Source organism: Sinohyriopsis cumingii, chromosome 3 (assembly GCF_028554795.1).
Source record: "Sinohyriopsis cumingii isolate HCF-2022 chromosome 3, ASM2855479v2, whole genome shotgun sequence".
Classification (NCBI taxonomy): domain Eukaryota; kingdom Metazoa; phylum Mollusca; class Bivalvia; order Unionida; family Unionidae; genus Sinohyriopsis; species Sinohyriopsis cumingii.
Window position 1 is genome coordinate 32,454,469 of NC_142963.1, and position 15,386 is coordinate 32,469,854.

The following is a 15,386-nucleotide window of genomic DNA, read 5'->3' on the forward strand; positions in this document are numbered from 1 at the left end:
GCATTTGTCCTTTTCAGGGACTTGTGTTTGTACTCGATCCTAGTTACTAATTTGGGAGAGGGTATGATCTCCCTGGACTGGGTACTTGTTCCAGGAAGAAATAAATTAGCATAATATTTGCAGGTATGTATTATGCAAGTAAAATTAGGTTCCCTCCCAAAAAAAAAAATAAAGTTGCATTTTGAATTGGGTACACTAAAGTTCCATTTGTTATTATTTATGCCTTTTTCCATGTAAGTTCATCTTTCTTGAGACAGCAGTTCAAGGGATAATTTATTTTCCTCAGTTATATCTTAGTGATAAATTTCATATTAGTCATTGAATTTTATCAAATTGGTGTATACACAATTTTTTTTAAATTTTTGTTCTCAATCCTGGCAGCTGTACCTTTACTTTCATTCATGTATTGTTTTGTTCACTGATTCTTTTAACTTTTTTGTTAAAATATCACTTAGGATAATAATTGAATATGTACTGTAAAAAAAAGATCACAACTGATTAATTAAGTAATCAATGATTAGATGAAATGAATGCATTAATTAATCAGAACATAAAACTCTATTTAGTACAGTGATGAACGTCAAAAAATTTTATACACTGAAGACTTCAAACTGTTAATTTTATTTTGCCTATCCAAGACTTCATTTCATTTACACTATTTTTGCAATATCAAGAATTAGTCTACTGCACAATGAATAAATAAATAGTAAACTCTCACTTTGATGATGACATAATTTTAATATTGTTCAACATTTTCAATATAAACTATTAAGTCAAAGGTCAAGGGATATTATGTTCACTCAAACAAGAAAGAAAGTATATTTCTGTTCTACCAAATTTGGCACATTTGAGTTTATCTAGGATTCCAGCAATTAAAAAAGATAAAAAGAGGGATGAAACAGACTTTTTTAAAATTCATACATATTCTTTTTGGCCATTAGAATGCCAATCCTGTTATGGGAATCATTCAAGCTATTTATAGCCTCACTTCTCAAAGAAAAGTTGTGGATTATGTTAACCATTCCATCCAGATATGTGCGCATGTGTGTGCATTAATGCACGTAAGTAATGTTGTACAACTCTGCCAACACTATTTCAGATAGAGACTTCATACACCCAGGGGTGGTCTATAGATTTATACAGCGGTTGTAAACTTCTGGTTCCTGGTTCATAAAGTACACTCCAACATTTGGCCACAACAACCAGCCTCCCAACCCCCATATTTGTGAGAATAGAGAAACAGCTTATTGTGGCTGGTGATTGTATGAAACATATTTAATGCAGGTTTGATTGTAAATATGCATTATTAAGGGAGTGAGAAAAAAAAATGGCAAGAGACCAATTAGTATATTGTCTTGACCAGTTCAGCACGTGTGTGTATGTGCGTGCATGTATGTGTATATATATATATATATAGAGAGAGAGAGAGAGAGAGAGAGAGAGAGAGAGAGAGAGAGAGAGAGAGAACGAATGAACTTGCACAACCTCCCAAGCAGAATGTAAAGTAGACTTAGCAGATGTTGAAGGTAGTAAATTATATTTTACACATTTGCACCTGTATCACAGTTTATATACCTAAAGCATATATATATGGTGTGGCCACTGGCTGGAGCATGATCAGTTACTTGTCACATGTGTACCATATAGGTGCTCATGCACAGTCATTCTTCTCACTATGGTATGACTGTACCCTCTTGGAGGATATTGCCCTTTTTTTTTACAGTAGTGAAGTTCCATGGATTCAAATCCAATGCAGAAAAAGAGAATTTGATAACAAAATTCTTGTTTGTGTAGTCTAAATTGGATGCAATACTGAGTGAAACTTTGTAGATACATCTGTGTCAGTTGGCTCTGTTGAATATGATATCTGGCTGGTACAGAGATGTCACTGACCCCTGCTGTGGGATGGTAATGGAATTTGGCCTGGTCATTCATTCATTCATTAGAAGGGCAAAGAATATATGTGCTTACATTATGAATGGCTCCGTCAGAGGTGGCAGTCATGGTCACAATTTTTACAAGAAATTTAACCTCTTGGAATAGCATTGTTCTATATGCTCAAAAGCATGACTATTTTAATGTCCCTCAGAATTAGGAAAATTGTGGCACAGTGCTGGGGCATCTGTTGGTCAAGGTTTGCATTGGGTCATTTCAGGTACATTGGTGTGGCATCCTTGTTCCATCAAGACATTGAGTTTCTGAATCTCCAATTCTCTTTTAAAGGAAATGCTGGTGGTTGCAATTAAACACAATAATTGGATGAGAAGTTCATGATAGTTGGTAAACTTGTGTTTAAGATTTGAAGTTGTGCATGTTTTAAAAGTAATAAGGAAAACTACATAGGTGTTTGACTCATCTCTACTGACCAGATAACTCTTCCAGTCAGGTGTCATTACTTTAAGTCATTATTCAAGCCTATACCTTGGTTAGCAGTAGAAATTTCCTGGTTCATGTTGTTGTTAAATTTTGACTGATGTATTACTGTACAAAGATATGATCGAGAGTAAATGTAAAAGGTCAGTTAAAGTCACACAGTCTGTTTAAAACACATTTTTGAGTGGGATAATAATTGTTGGATTAATGAGTCTTTTTTACAAGTCATTGTATCTTCTGTTGGCATCCTGCCTAAATCAAAACTGAATCTCTCAGCTGTTTTTTGACTACTGTATTTTACACAAAGTTCCTAGTTTCTTAAAGGCATCCTTTAAAAAGGACCTTAGTGAAAAGAAAAGTGAACTCTGTGGGAAACCCCCCCTCATTTTTATTCCAAATTTTGTATCCCCCCACCTACCCACACCCACCAGAGGTCCTGGGTGGCCGAGTCATCTAAAGCAATCACCTTCATGGATCACGGACATCTGACTTCTTTCTTCATGGGTTCAGATCTTGGCTCAGCCAATGTAGGTATGTGAGAAAGCTTGCCAGTAGCTTCCTATGGATTGGTGGTTCTTGTTGTTGTTGTCTCAGTTCTTCCACAACCAAATATACTGGCCACCATGTATAGCCTATCAAGTGCTGGTAAATGGCATTGAACCCATAAATGCAAACACACCCAATAGCTGCATATTAAACATGATGTGTATATTGTACATAAATAAAGCAGACATAGTCATAGCAGTGGTGTTAGTGTAGTAATGGCAACAGTAAAAGTACCAGGTAGTAGTAGAACTAGCAATAGTTAAAAAACTTTTTGTGATTAATCAGTCTTTATAACTTATTTTGATACACTGTAAATAATTGAACTGTTTTAATATCAGTAATGCTATGCATGTTGCTATTGCCTGGTTGGTACATTTCCAGGTGGAAAATACACTGACCTTTTGACAAGAATTCATCTTTCCAAGTTGAACTAGAATATTCAAAAACACTGGATCCCCCCTTTGGCACTCCACATGCGCTGCCTATGTGTACTACCCTTCATTCTTTTCCTGGTAATATGACTATAATTTCTGCATTGTTTATGTCACTTTGTCGGTTAACAAGTGAATTTACTCTATATCTTGTGTGCATATTCTTTGTAAACATTTGGATTCTACCTCTGATAGAATTTTCTGTAAATTTAAAGTCTCCTGCAGATTATTAGGAATTGTTATGTACACTTGTATGGCTTTGCATTTTAGTTGCATAGAGCTGTTGTTTAAATTTTATTTTCATCAGATTTTTGTAAAGGAAAAATGTCAAAGCAGGGTGTGGATAGGTGTGGTCACAGAAAATCTCCCTGGAACATACACCCCACTTCAATATGAAGTACAGACTGCAAGAGGACCGATGATTGTCCCTTCTGCAGTCTAAGGTCGGATGGCATCTCAGCATGCATAGAGGTACCGATAGAACAAGGAATAAGGTTCCTTCCTCCTCCTGTTAAGAATTTTCAGGGTTCTTGTTCTTTTGAGACCTTTAGGTCTCAGAAAAAGATTCCCCAAGTCTCTGTTGAGACTCTTAGGGTTAGTGGGCCCACTCCCAGTGAAGCTCATAAACAGGTGGAGAGTGAATTGTACACCTGTATGAGGGGATAACAGCACCCTCTACTTGCCCATAACTCAGTGTGGGCTGAAAGTGAGTCACACACACCCCACAAGAGGGGAGCAGCACCCTTTCATTCCCTGGGACCATTGCCAGTGACAGGATGAAGACCACTGGTAAGAGGAGAGCTCAGATCCAGGTCTTTTGAGATCTGGAAAGGGTCTTCCTACAGATCTAAGTTGCCTGTCCGGGCATTGGTCACCCATCATTGGAGCCCTTATGGTATAGAGATTGGGATCAGGATCAGGCTAAGTGTTTTCCTCTCTCTGGACTGCTACTTCATCCTGCAGGGGGCTGGAGATCAGCTTATAGAAACCAGATTAGGGAAGGGGATCAGATTGGCAACCCACTCCCATTCCCTATTATCCCTCTAAATAACTACAGGATGTGAGGTCGTTCACTGCAGGTAAGCAGTTGGCCTTGCATACAACCATCAGTGTTTTGTCCTTGGCCACATGATAGTCTGGTAGTGGCTGTGAGACATTCATCATCTTATGAAGTTGGGTCAGAACAAGGAGGGGCGATGAACCTTCTTCCCACAAACACCCTAAAAAGGTGGAGAGTCACCCTCATAAACCTGCTGAGTCCACTGCTAAGAACAGTCTATTAGCGATGTGGGAGGAGTTACCAATTCAAGTTTATCTTCCTGCCAAAGTCTCCTCAGCAAAGCAAAAGAGACATTAGGTCTTGTAGCCCTGCCTCCCAAGAGAGACAGAGAGAGGGATGAAGACATCCTTTCTGACCTCATTGATGTGAGTTTGTTGCAGGATAAGCTGATGTGTTAACCTCTTCCTATGGATCCCATGCCCCTTCCACCCATCGAATAAGGTAACAGTGGAAGAAGATGGCTGGTCTTTCAGTAAAGTGACATATGTCCCAAACTTTCAAGTTCTGGTGATTCTAAACTTGTTCCAGTTTGGAAAAACTTCGTGGCAAACTCTCAGCCACATCTCTTTTTACTTCCTCACTCAACTGCAGTTAAGGATCTCAAAGGTATAACACGGGTCAAGAATTTGCAAGACAGTATAGGAGGTGGTCTGTCCATCCCCCCAACATTATGACCCATGGTCTCTGCGTCTAAATATAATGTTCATACCCCTTCCTGGCCCATTAATTTGCCCAATTTGAATGCTAAAGTGATGCTAGGGGGCATTTCTACGGGGTTCTGGGCATGCCTTGTCTTGAAAACTCCAGAGCAAAAGGCTAGGTCACTAGTGACCATAGCCATTCATGCCAGCCTCTTTTCAGCAGCCTCATACAGCCTGGTAAAAGAGGAATCATTGTCTCCAGTGACTCTTAATCATTTGTTGGAACAGTTGCAAAATATTCTAGGCATCCATTGGCCTTGTCCATGCCTTATCAGTGGAATTTCACCACCTCTGCAGCGATGTTGATCTGGACACTTCCAAGGTCTTGCAAGAACACAGTAAGAACCTTCTGAGGCAGAGACTGTCTTTGGAGAGTTCATCCATCTGAGGCTACTCAGGATTTTAGAGACCAACAACAAGGATCCCCGTGATCATGTTTAATCAAGCTTGTTGATTTCCTGGTGGACCACCCCAGGACCTTTCCTCAGAGGAGGGACTTGTCACAACACAGGGGCTGTCTCCTACATAACAGCCCACAGATTCTCCACCTTCACACTTTGTTCATTCCGAATGATCTCTCTGCAAAGTAATTTTTTGTTTCAAAGTTGCCAAGTGCATCATTCAGCCCAGGAGAAGATTGACATTTAAGGTGTATGATGCTAAATCTTTTATGATTGGCATAGTAGAAAAACATGTCAGTCCTAACAGTCCCTCTATGACAGTGTTTCTCAAACTTTTTTTCTTGCAGCGCACCAAAAAGATCCAAAAATTTCATGGCACACCTGAAAAGATTTAACAATTTGTGTGGTGAAGAACTTATTTATTTTTACACATACAGTGTATATTTAATTTTACATTTAATGTGAAGGATGTGCAGGCTTTCGAGAGCAAATCAGATTGAAGCGAGGCTCCAAAGTCAACAAACAAGCGTGCATTTCATCGTCGATTTTAAGAAGTCTCTCTCTCTTTTTATTTGATTTCAGTGAGTGCTGAAAATCCAAACTCACAAAACCACGAAGACACAAATGGCAGAATTACTTTGATTGCTTTTGAACTGATTGCACTATTCATGTTACTTTTTTAACTTTTGCGACGTTGATTTACCATTTAATTTTTTGATATGTTCAAGGTTTCAAAATGCTAGCAATTTTAAATATTTTTCAAAACTCCCATGGCACACCTGCAAATCTCTCGCGGCACACTAGTGTGCCGCAGCACACAGTTTGAGAATCATTGCTCTATGAGTACAGTATCTGTTTTCTTCTCATCCTTTTCAAAGAGAAACACTACTCTTTGTACTAGTACGGGCTATCGAGCAGTCCTTACCAACACTCAAAAATTTCAAAAGGCCCAGCCATTGGGTTTGATTTGCATGCAGACCTGATCAGGTATTTTGAGCTGAAAAGACCAGTGTCTCATTCTCTAATGCCTAAATGGAGTCTTGTGTATTACGGTTTCTTAATAAAACCCCTGTGAACCAGTGGGTGAAGCTTCCTTCAAGAATCTTAGCCTTGACAGTTTTCTTGCTTACCTTGGTATCTTGGAGACAAAGAGCAAGCTCCATGTTTTATCCATAGAGCAAAACTGGATCAGTTTCAGAGTAAATTATGAGTCATTTTCTCCCTGTGAACCAGGTTTATTAGGAAAGACCCAGCTTCCATTTGGTTATTCCACTTTCAATTGAGATCCCCATTCTCAGCTGCATCCATGTTGGGGATGATCAAGCTAGACTTTTGTGTCCAGTTAGGGCTTTATATTTTTGTTTGGCAGCCTCTAAAGTGAGAAGGAAGAATACAAGCATCTCTTTTCCATTAGAGAGCTTATTGGTCCCATATTGTAGGGGACTTGTCTTTTATGAAAATTAAAGTCCATAAGGTTCAAGCCATTGTATTGTACTATTCCGGGTGGAAAATAACCCTGATAATTGATGAGAATCTGTCCCTCCCATTTGGATGAACCAGAAGATTTCAGAAAGTGAAATATTTGACCATAATGACTGTATATTGTATCAGATTGGTCCACGACTCATTAAATCGGATCAGATTGGTCCACAACTCATTAAATCTTCTGCCTCTTATTTTAGATAGTATAACATTCATAATCAATTTAAGTACATGTATTGCAACCTCATCTGTCCCCAAAATATGGGAAACTGCAAAAGTAACTGACCTATTCACAAATCTGGTTCTATTAGGATGATGCTGATAAGTACCAACCAATCTCAGTACTACCAAACTTGTCAATATTGATTGAAAAACATGCCCATGACTCATTCATGTCATATTTAACCAAACACTTGCTATTACACCCTAACCAATCAGGCTTTAGATAGAAACTGTGGATTCATGTGAGGCTGCCTTGATCTCCCTAACTGATAAACGACTTCAAGCACTTGACCAAGGTAGAATAATAGGATCTGTATTTGTAGATTTCAGGAAAGTTTTTGACATGGTGGATCATGAAATCCTTTTAAATAAACTGAAAATATACCAATGTGATGAAAGCACAATTAGATGGTTTACTTCATACACTGTACTTAGGGGTCCTGAGTGGCCAAGTGGTCTAAAGCGCTCACCGTTACGGATCACTGCCATCCCACCTCTGTCTGCGTGGATTTGAGTCTCGGGTTCAGCTGATGTGGGTATGTGAGAAAGCTTGCCAGTATCTTCTCGTGGGTCGGTGGTTCTTTCTGGGGTTTTCCCGGGTTCTTCCTCCACCATTAATACTGGCCACCATGTGTAGCCTATCTTGTGCTGAAAAATGGCATTAAACCCCACAACAACAAGAACAACTACTTCATACTTAAGTGAGAGATCACAATACGTTTATATAAATGTTCTGTCTGAACCAGGAACAGTTAAATATGGAGTACCACAAGGCTCAATTCTAGGTCTATTACTATTATTTTATTTACTAATGACCTTCCACTTTTACTAAGGGATTCAGTATCATCTATGGATCTCTATGCAGATGATGCAACATTGTCAGACATCCAAAACACAAAGCATGAACTCAGAATTTCTTTACAGAATGCGCTTAACAAACTGGACAACTGGTGCACAGTTAAATACTGGTAAAACTAAAATATTACTTATTTCAACATGGCAAAAAAGAACAAATCTTGATATTGATGAACTATGACATGGAAGGATAAAAATTTGCAAATGGTCTGTCATGATAGACTGCTTGGTGTTTTGGTAGATAATAATCTGTCATGGACTGAACATATCAAAACATATCAGTAAAAAAAAAGTAAATTCAAGTTTATGGCTTCTCAGTAGAATAAGACATTTTCTCCCAGAAAGGCACAGAAAACTATTTATACAGTTACATACAATCCTATTTAGACTACTGTAATACAGCATGGGGTAATTCAAATGATAAAAACATAGCTAAGCTGGCACAGCTTCAAAAAAGAGCATTTGGGCTAATATAAATCCAGAAAGAAAGCAAGGAAAATTTAACTGATAAGTTAAAAATATTACCTATTAAAGACCTAATCCATTTGAGAAAACCCAAATTAATGTACAGGATATCCAATAAAGGTACTCCTGAATATTTACAGTCACTATTCCAGTATAGGCTACCTGGCAATACTCCCCACCTGTGATCCATGTCTACCAAACATAAAATTCCCAGACCAAATAAGGAATTATTTTTAAAAAAGTTTTCCAGTACTCTGGAACTTTTCTCTGGAAAAGTATTCCAGTTGAGATTAGAAATGCCCACTCTATTTCCTTCTTCCAAACCCAATATATTGAGTGGCTTTAGAGATGCAGCTAAAATAAATAAATTCCTTTGTATGAGGCCTCGAGGTAAATTAATGCTTAGCTAATTGTGTTACCCTCTTTACATAAAGTCATCATTTTTCTTCTTCTTCTTTTTATTATAATGTTTATTATTATTGTTGTTATTATTATTATTATTAAATGTTACCCTCAGTAGGTTAAATGTGTATTGTATATGGAAATTAGTATAGGAATTAGATGTGTAAGTGTGGACTCTAAGCTTTTCATAGGAAGCCTAACATGTAGTGTTAATCAAGGTAATTATCAATGCACGATCAAGGTATTGCCACCTGTCACTCCAAATTTCCTCAAAGCTTCTTTCTCACAGTAAAATCTGGCTTCATGGGTTGAACAGTGATTCTTGTTCGCTTATTATGTCCCTTTCTGTATTCTTTTATGTTCTGTATGCAAGGGTCCAGGGTGGCCGAGTGGTCTAAGGCTCTAGCAGGGGTCCAGGGTGGCCAAGTGGTCTAAGGCTCTGGCCTTTAGAGATCACTCGCACATGTCACCTCTGTGTGAGTTTGAGACTTGGCTTAACCAGCATGGGTATATGAGAAAGCTTGCCAGTAAGTTTCCTTGGGATGATGGTTCTTCCATGGGGTCTTCCCAAGTTCTTCCTCCAAAAAATACACTGGCCGCTATATATAACCTATTATGTGCTGAAAAAATGGTGTTAAGCAACATAGAACCAAAACCATGTCTTTTTTCATGGTCATGGTAGGTGGGTGGATGTTTGGGTGTGTAGGTAGGTAAGTATCTGATTTCATAATATGTCCAGTCATTACTGGTTAAATAGTGCCATGTAAACATTTAAATAACAAATTTCAAAGTATCAAAAATTCAAATGAATATCTTTAGTTAAGATGGGCCAAGATCTTCTTTGGTGTGAATTTGTTTTCTGCATGATTATGTATACAGTAGCTACTGGAGACAAAAGGAAATAAAAATGAGCTATGAGATAGTTGATTACACTCAGGTTTTATGCATGTCAGACAAGCATATGAATAGCACAGACCTATACTGTCAAAAATATTAAGAACGGTGCTTTGTCACTAATTTATTTGAAAATCCATCAGTTTTGGCAGCAAGTTCTTCATTTCCTGCTTCATTTGGATTGTTTACATAGTGTTACATCCAGGTTTGTACATGTATCACTCCGTTTTTAGAAGGCATAAAACTTTTGGTGCATAATATGCTAAAATCAATGATCTTTGGTAAATTTAATTTGCCTACAATAATGTTATTTATGACAAACATTTCTTTTAATTTTCCTTTATTTTTTTCTTACTGTGATAACAAAGGATAAATGTTATTGATAATTCATTTAAAATTTGAGTCGGTGGAGACAGCGTCAGTACTTGGAGTGGAAATAGAATGCTGAAGATTTTGATATTTAGTAACAACATGTCGTCATCTAGAGATGAAACTAAAGTGTTGGCTGAAGCAACTTTGTTGATTCTGTCCAATCCAAATGGTATGAAATTTGTCGCAATAGATTGTGTTCATCCAAAGGGCAGATTACACATATCGATAAAGATACCAATACTTGTTGGTCAGAAATTAGACTTAAACACTTGAGTAATGAGTAATGGGATTGCCCTGTCCGTAGAGCATCCTGATCATAGCCAGAGGGTCCCAAGTTTGAACCTCAGCGCTGACTACTGTTTTGAGTACCAGTCAGTAAGCAACAGTAGCTCATTTGGTTGAGCTTTGGACTCATAATCCAGTGGTTGTAGCCAGGCCAACCCCAGAGACAATCATATACCCTGTTAGAAAGGTTACAAACATATACTCAGCTGACTTTGTTAGATGTAATGGTGGTAACTTGTTACATAATGAAAGAGTGTGCGTGTTTGTGTGTATATGTGATTTGGAATTTTAACTTCATTTAACAATTTTTCAGTCATATCGCTATGATGTCTGAAGTTTATAGTGATGTCTAATACTGAGGCATCATGCTGCAGACATGTAGCGTGATGTCCCACTCAGTCACATTATCCTGACACCAGGCTGACCAGTCCTAACACTAACCTCTTAATGCTGAGCGCCAAGTGAGGCAGTTGTTAGTACCATCTTTAGAAGTCTTTGGTATGACTCACCCATGGATCGAACCCACAACCTCCCACATCAGAGGTGGACACTCTAACCACTAGGCCACCCAAGCAGTTGTTACAAAATGAAAACCCGCACTATAAAATTGATAATTATTACTGTTGTTATTATTATTGTTGTTGTTGTTGTTTTTAAGTTTTGATAAATCATACTACTTAATCTTTTGTGTTCCATTTATTCATCTACCCTTCAATTCCTTTCCTACATTCATTTATTCAGCAATGTGGGTAAGTGAGAAAGCTTGCCAGTAGCTACTCATGGGTTGGTGGTTCTTTCGGGGAGGTTTCCCAGGTTCTTCCTCCACCATTAATACTGGCCGCCATGTATAGCCTATCGTGTGCTGAAAAATGGCATTAAACCCTACAACAACAACAACCATTCATTTATCCATTCAGCAAAATAATACTAATAGAGGAGCTGTAATTAATAATGGATTGAGATTTATACAGGTATGGCATGTACATTACTCAAAATGGGTTCAAATTAGGACTATTGACCTTGTGGCTTGTGATGTTAATTGCCTGGGGCAGTAAATTATTGGCAACACTACCCATTTATTTGACCTGGATGGCTAAGGAGGAAGAGGCAGTGGTATTACTGGTCAGAAAGTGGCAGTTATGAAAATTCTGCCTTTAAAGGCAATTTGGATTATTTCGGGCAAGGTATAGTAGTTCTCAGATGTTACTTTTACCTAGTTCTTTATATTTGTAAACATAATTTTTAAAAACTTCCATAATGTTTTGTTTTATATAGCTCATATACATGTAAAATGGTGGCAGGTCTGGGTTTGCTCTGTTCACTTAATTATAATTTCAGACATACAGGATAGACTCTGATCTGCTGACACATTATACTGAGTCCATACTGATAAAACCTGGGTTTTTTATTAGTTGATTGCAGGGGGAGGGGGCAGAATTTCTTCCCACTGCACAGTTGAGAGCACATTGCACATGTATACAACTGGTACCTTACATTATATAATAATAAAGTTTTTGTTGAGGTGATCTGAACCATTGGCCCATATTACATAATGCAGTGGAGACCTTGGTGGCAGAATGGCCTTAGGCACTTGCCTAGATAGATAAATCACAGACATATCTCAACTCCCTCTGTACAGTCTCTGCCATTGTAAGAAAGGTTGCCAGTAGCTTCCTGTGGGTCCTTGGATCATTCTAGGGGTCTTGCTTGATTATTTCTCCACCAGATATAATGGCCGCCATGTATAGTCAGTAATGAGCTGAACAAATGGTTTTTACCACCCCACCCCTCACAAACATAATACATGTAAAATATACAAATAATAAGTATGTTAGTGAGATGGAAAAAAAAATATATATATATATATATATATATATATATATATATATATATATAATGAGATCTAGTATTGCATACAGCACCAGGTGGCAAAAATATGTGACTAGTGATAACTGAAGTTCAAATTTGAAAAAAAAGGATGTTCCAGCTTAATTTCAACCCATTAGAGAATTGACAAATATTAATTTTGACAAATTGTTGATCATTTCTGCTTTCAGAAATCCCTTTTTGTATTCAGTCAATTTATAGAGATGGGGCTTTGCACAGTGTGTCAGAATTGACTTAAGATTTTTACAGCTTCCTTGAAACTTGAGAATTATGAATAAAATGTATTAAAAATCTACTTGTAGTCACAAACAAGTAGTTATATTAGTTAGTGCTATATGCTGTTTGGAAATATTCTTGAAAACTTTAAGGGTTTTTCTTAGCCCTGTTGAAAGTATGGTCTAAAAATATTATAACTTTTAGAGTTTCATTTTTTTCTCTATTTTGTAGTAAATCAGTATCACTGGATACATTTTTGTAATATAATTTTTATTGTACTTCAAAATAATGCTTAAAGTTAAGTTCCACAATTTTTTGATCCTGTGATTTCTAAATATTAATTTATGGTTTTGAGACTGGTTTCATTCTTGAATAGTTTTATGAATTCTTGACTGGTTCCAGGGTCATTTTGTCTCTGTAAAATAACTTATAAGTGATGATATACTTTATGAGTAAAACTGCTCCAGTGGCCTAGTGGTTAGAGTGTCTGCCTCGGATGTGGGAGGTTGTGGGTTCAATCCCTGGCCAAGTCATACCAAAGACTTACAGATACGGTACTAACAGCTGCTTCACTTGGCACTCAGCATTAAGAGGTTAGTGTTAGGACTGGTGTCAGGATAATGTGACTGGGTGGGACATCATACACGTCTGCGGCATGATTCCCCAATGCTAGACATCACTATAAACTGTCACACTGCAGGCATCCTAGCGATATGACTGAAAAATTGTTAAAGCTACGTTAAAAATCCAAATCACACACACATACTTTGAGTAATGCAGTTAATTCCTTTCCTTGAATTAATGAGAATAATGAATGACTTTCTTGCCTGAAATAATACATTTTATTTCATCAGAACTTTCGTTCTCCTGGTCTTAAATGCAAATGTTGCACAAATAACATTAGGTTTATATCTTGGAAGACTCATTACCATTGTTACGTGTGCTTTGTACTCGCTCACTAAGCACCATTCTTTGTAACCTGTTTCCTGTTATAAGGATGGTATGGCATGGATCCCATTGTATTATGTCCTTTTTAGTAAGATTGTATGCATAATGTACTTCATTAAGAGGTGTTTTCACTTATAAGTGTCATTATTGTAAAGTTATATGCATAAATGTACTTGATTAAGAGGTGTTTTCACTTATTGTAAAGTTATATGCATAATGTACTTCATTAATAGGTGTTTTCACTTATAAGTGTACTTATTGTAAAGTTATATGCATAAATGTACTTCATTAAGTGGTGTTTTCACTTGTAAGTGTCCTTATAATAAGGTTATATGCATAATGTACTTCATTAATAGGTGTTTTCACTTGTAAGGCTGTATATTCTACGGCTTTCATCATGCAGCAGTATAGTAAGACAATGCTGCAATAACTACCTCTGAAGATTGGGATATATACAATAAAAAAATTTCCACAAATATTCTATAACTGTAACAGTATTCTGGATGAGAAAAAAAATAGTTATAATTATTTTGTACAGTGCAAAAGCAAAAGTAATTCAATTTAATATTTGACTATAGTATCTCATATCTTTTTCAGGAGACACTGCATCCAGACTCCACAACACCAAGGACAGTAGAACGATGTGAATCACAGATGTCCACATCAGTGGAAGCTTGTCGAATATGTCAGTGTGAAACATGTGAAATCCGAGCCGAATCCCCTCTTATTGCCCCTTGTGCGTGTGATGGAAGTCTACGCTTTATTCACCAAGCATGCCTGCAGAAATGGATCAAGAGCTCTAATAAAACAGCATGTGAACTCTGCAATTTTGAGTATCACATGACCAAAAAGACCAAACCGTTCAGTGAGGTAAATTTAAATTTAGTTTGTATTTTCTATGCAGTTAGTCTTGCTAAATTTTAAAGGCTCTGAGTCACTCAGTAGGAAATATTACTCTTACATCTTGAGTCTGATGCTTTTAATTGTATTGGTCTGGTCTGGTCTCCTGTTCTTGAAGCTTTTTGAGCAGATAATTCAAATATAAAGTTAGAGCCCAGAATCAGAGATGGTATTTATTGTATCAGCACATCTTAGATGTTCTGCTTGCTGGTGATGAATAGAAGTACAGAAAATTTTGAAAATTTCAAGAATCATGTCTCATCCTACTCAGTTACAGAATGTTAACATTTTCAGACTTAGGCTTGAGCCTGAGTTTTTTTACACAAATAGTTTAGAGACTACATGTTTAGATCTTGAGATTTACCTGTTTAAAATTATTCTCATTCAAAAACTCAGACTTCAATTTCAAGGTTAAAATGTGATTAACCAATCTTAAATTACTGACCAATCAGATGTCAGAATTTTTGTTTTAATCTGAACAAGAGCAGGTTTTTAATAACCTTTGGGTATGGACTTGTAATTTTTGCCCATATTACATCATGTTAGATATAACAAGTGCTTATACATCAAAGGCAGGTCAGACTTGTATTGATCAATCACCACCAGTTAGATTTAAAAATGGTTTCTTAAGACAGGTGCCTGCATATTGTAGGTTTATTTTTAAATTTAACTTGTAGAGATCTACAGAATGTTGCTGTTGAAGGCTGTTGATTGCTTAGTACAGGTGATCTTTAAGGCAGCTTGGACTGTACATGTATTTTGATATGTTTCAAACATAGACTTCTACACTTAATTTGGGTGAAAGTAAATTGACAAGATATAGGTGGATTCTATTTTCAGGTTTTTATTTCATCATTTGGACTCACAAGTTTTAATACACACAGTATACCTTTTTTAAGTGAAATTAACCTGTGGATATGTATAATTAGAAATGTTAGCTCAGTGG

The 15,386-nt window shown here is 37.0% G+C and overlaps 1 protein-coding gene across 2 annotated transcripts in view; it reads left to right on the forward strand.

The window, feature by feature from the left end:
• Positions 1-15,386, forward strand: part of LOC149802646 (E3 ubiquitin-protein ligase MARCHF8-like) — a 65,863-nt gene that overhangs the window by 39,719 nt on the left and 10,758 nt on the right. For both annotated transcript variants that reach the window (XM_089951961.1, XM_089951962.1), the window contains exon 3: positions 14,138-14,410. In XM_089951961.1, coding sequence (XP_089808087.1) covers positions 14,138-14,410 — 273 coding nt within the window. The remainder of the gene's footprint in view (positions 1-14,137; positions 14,411-15,386) is intronic.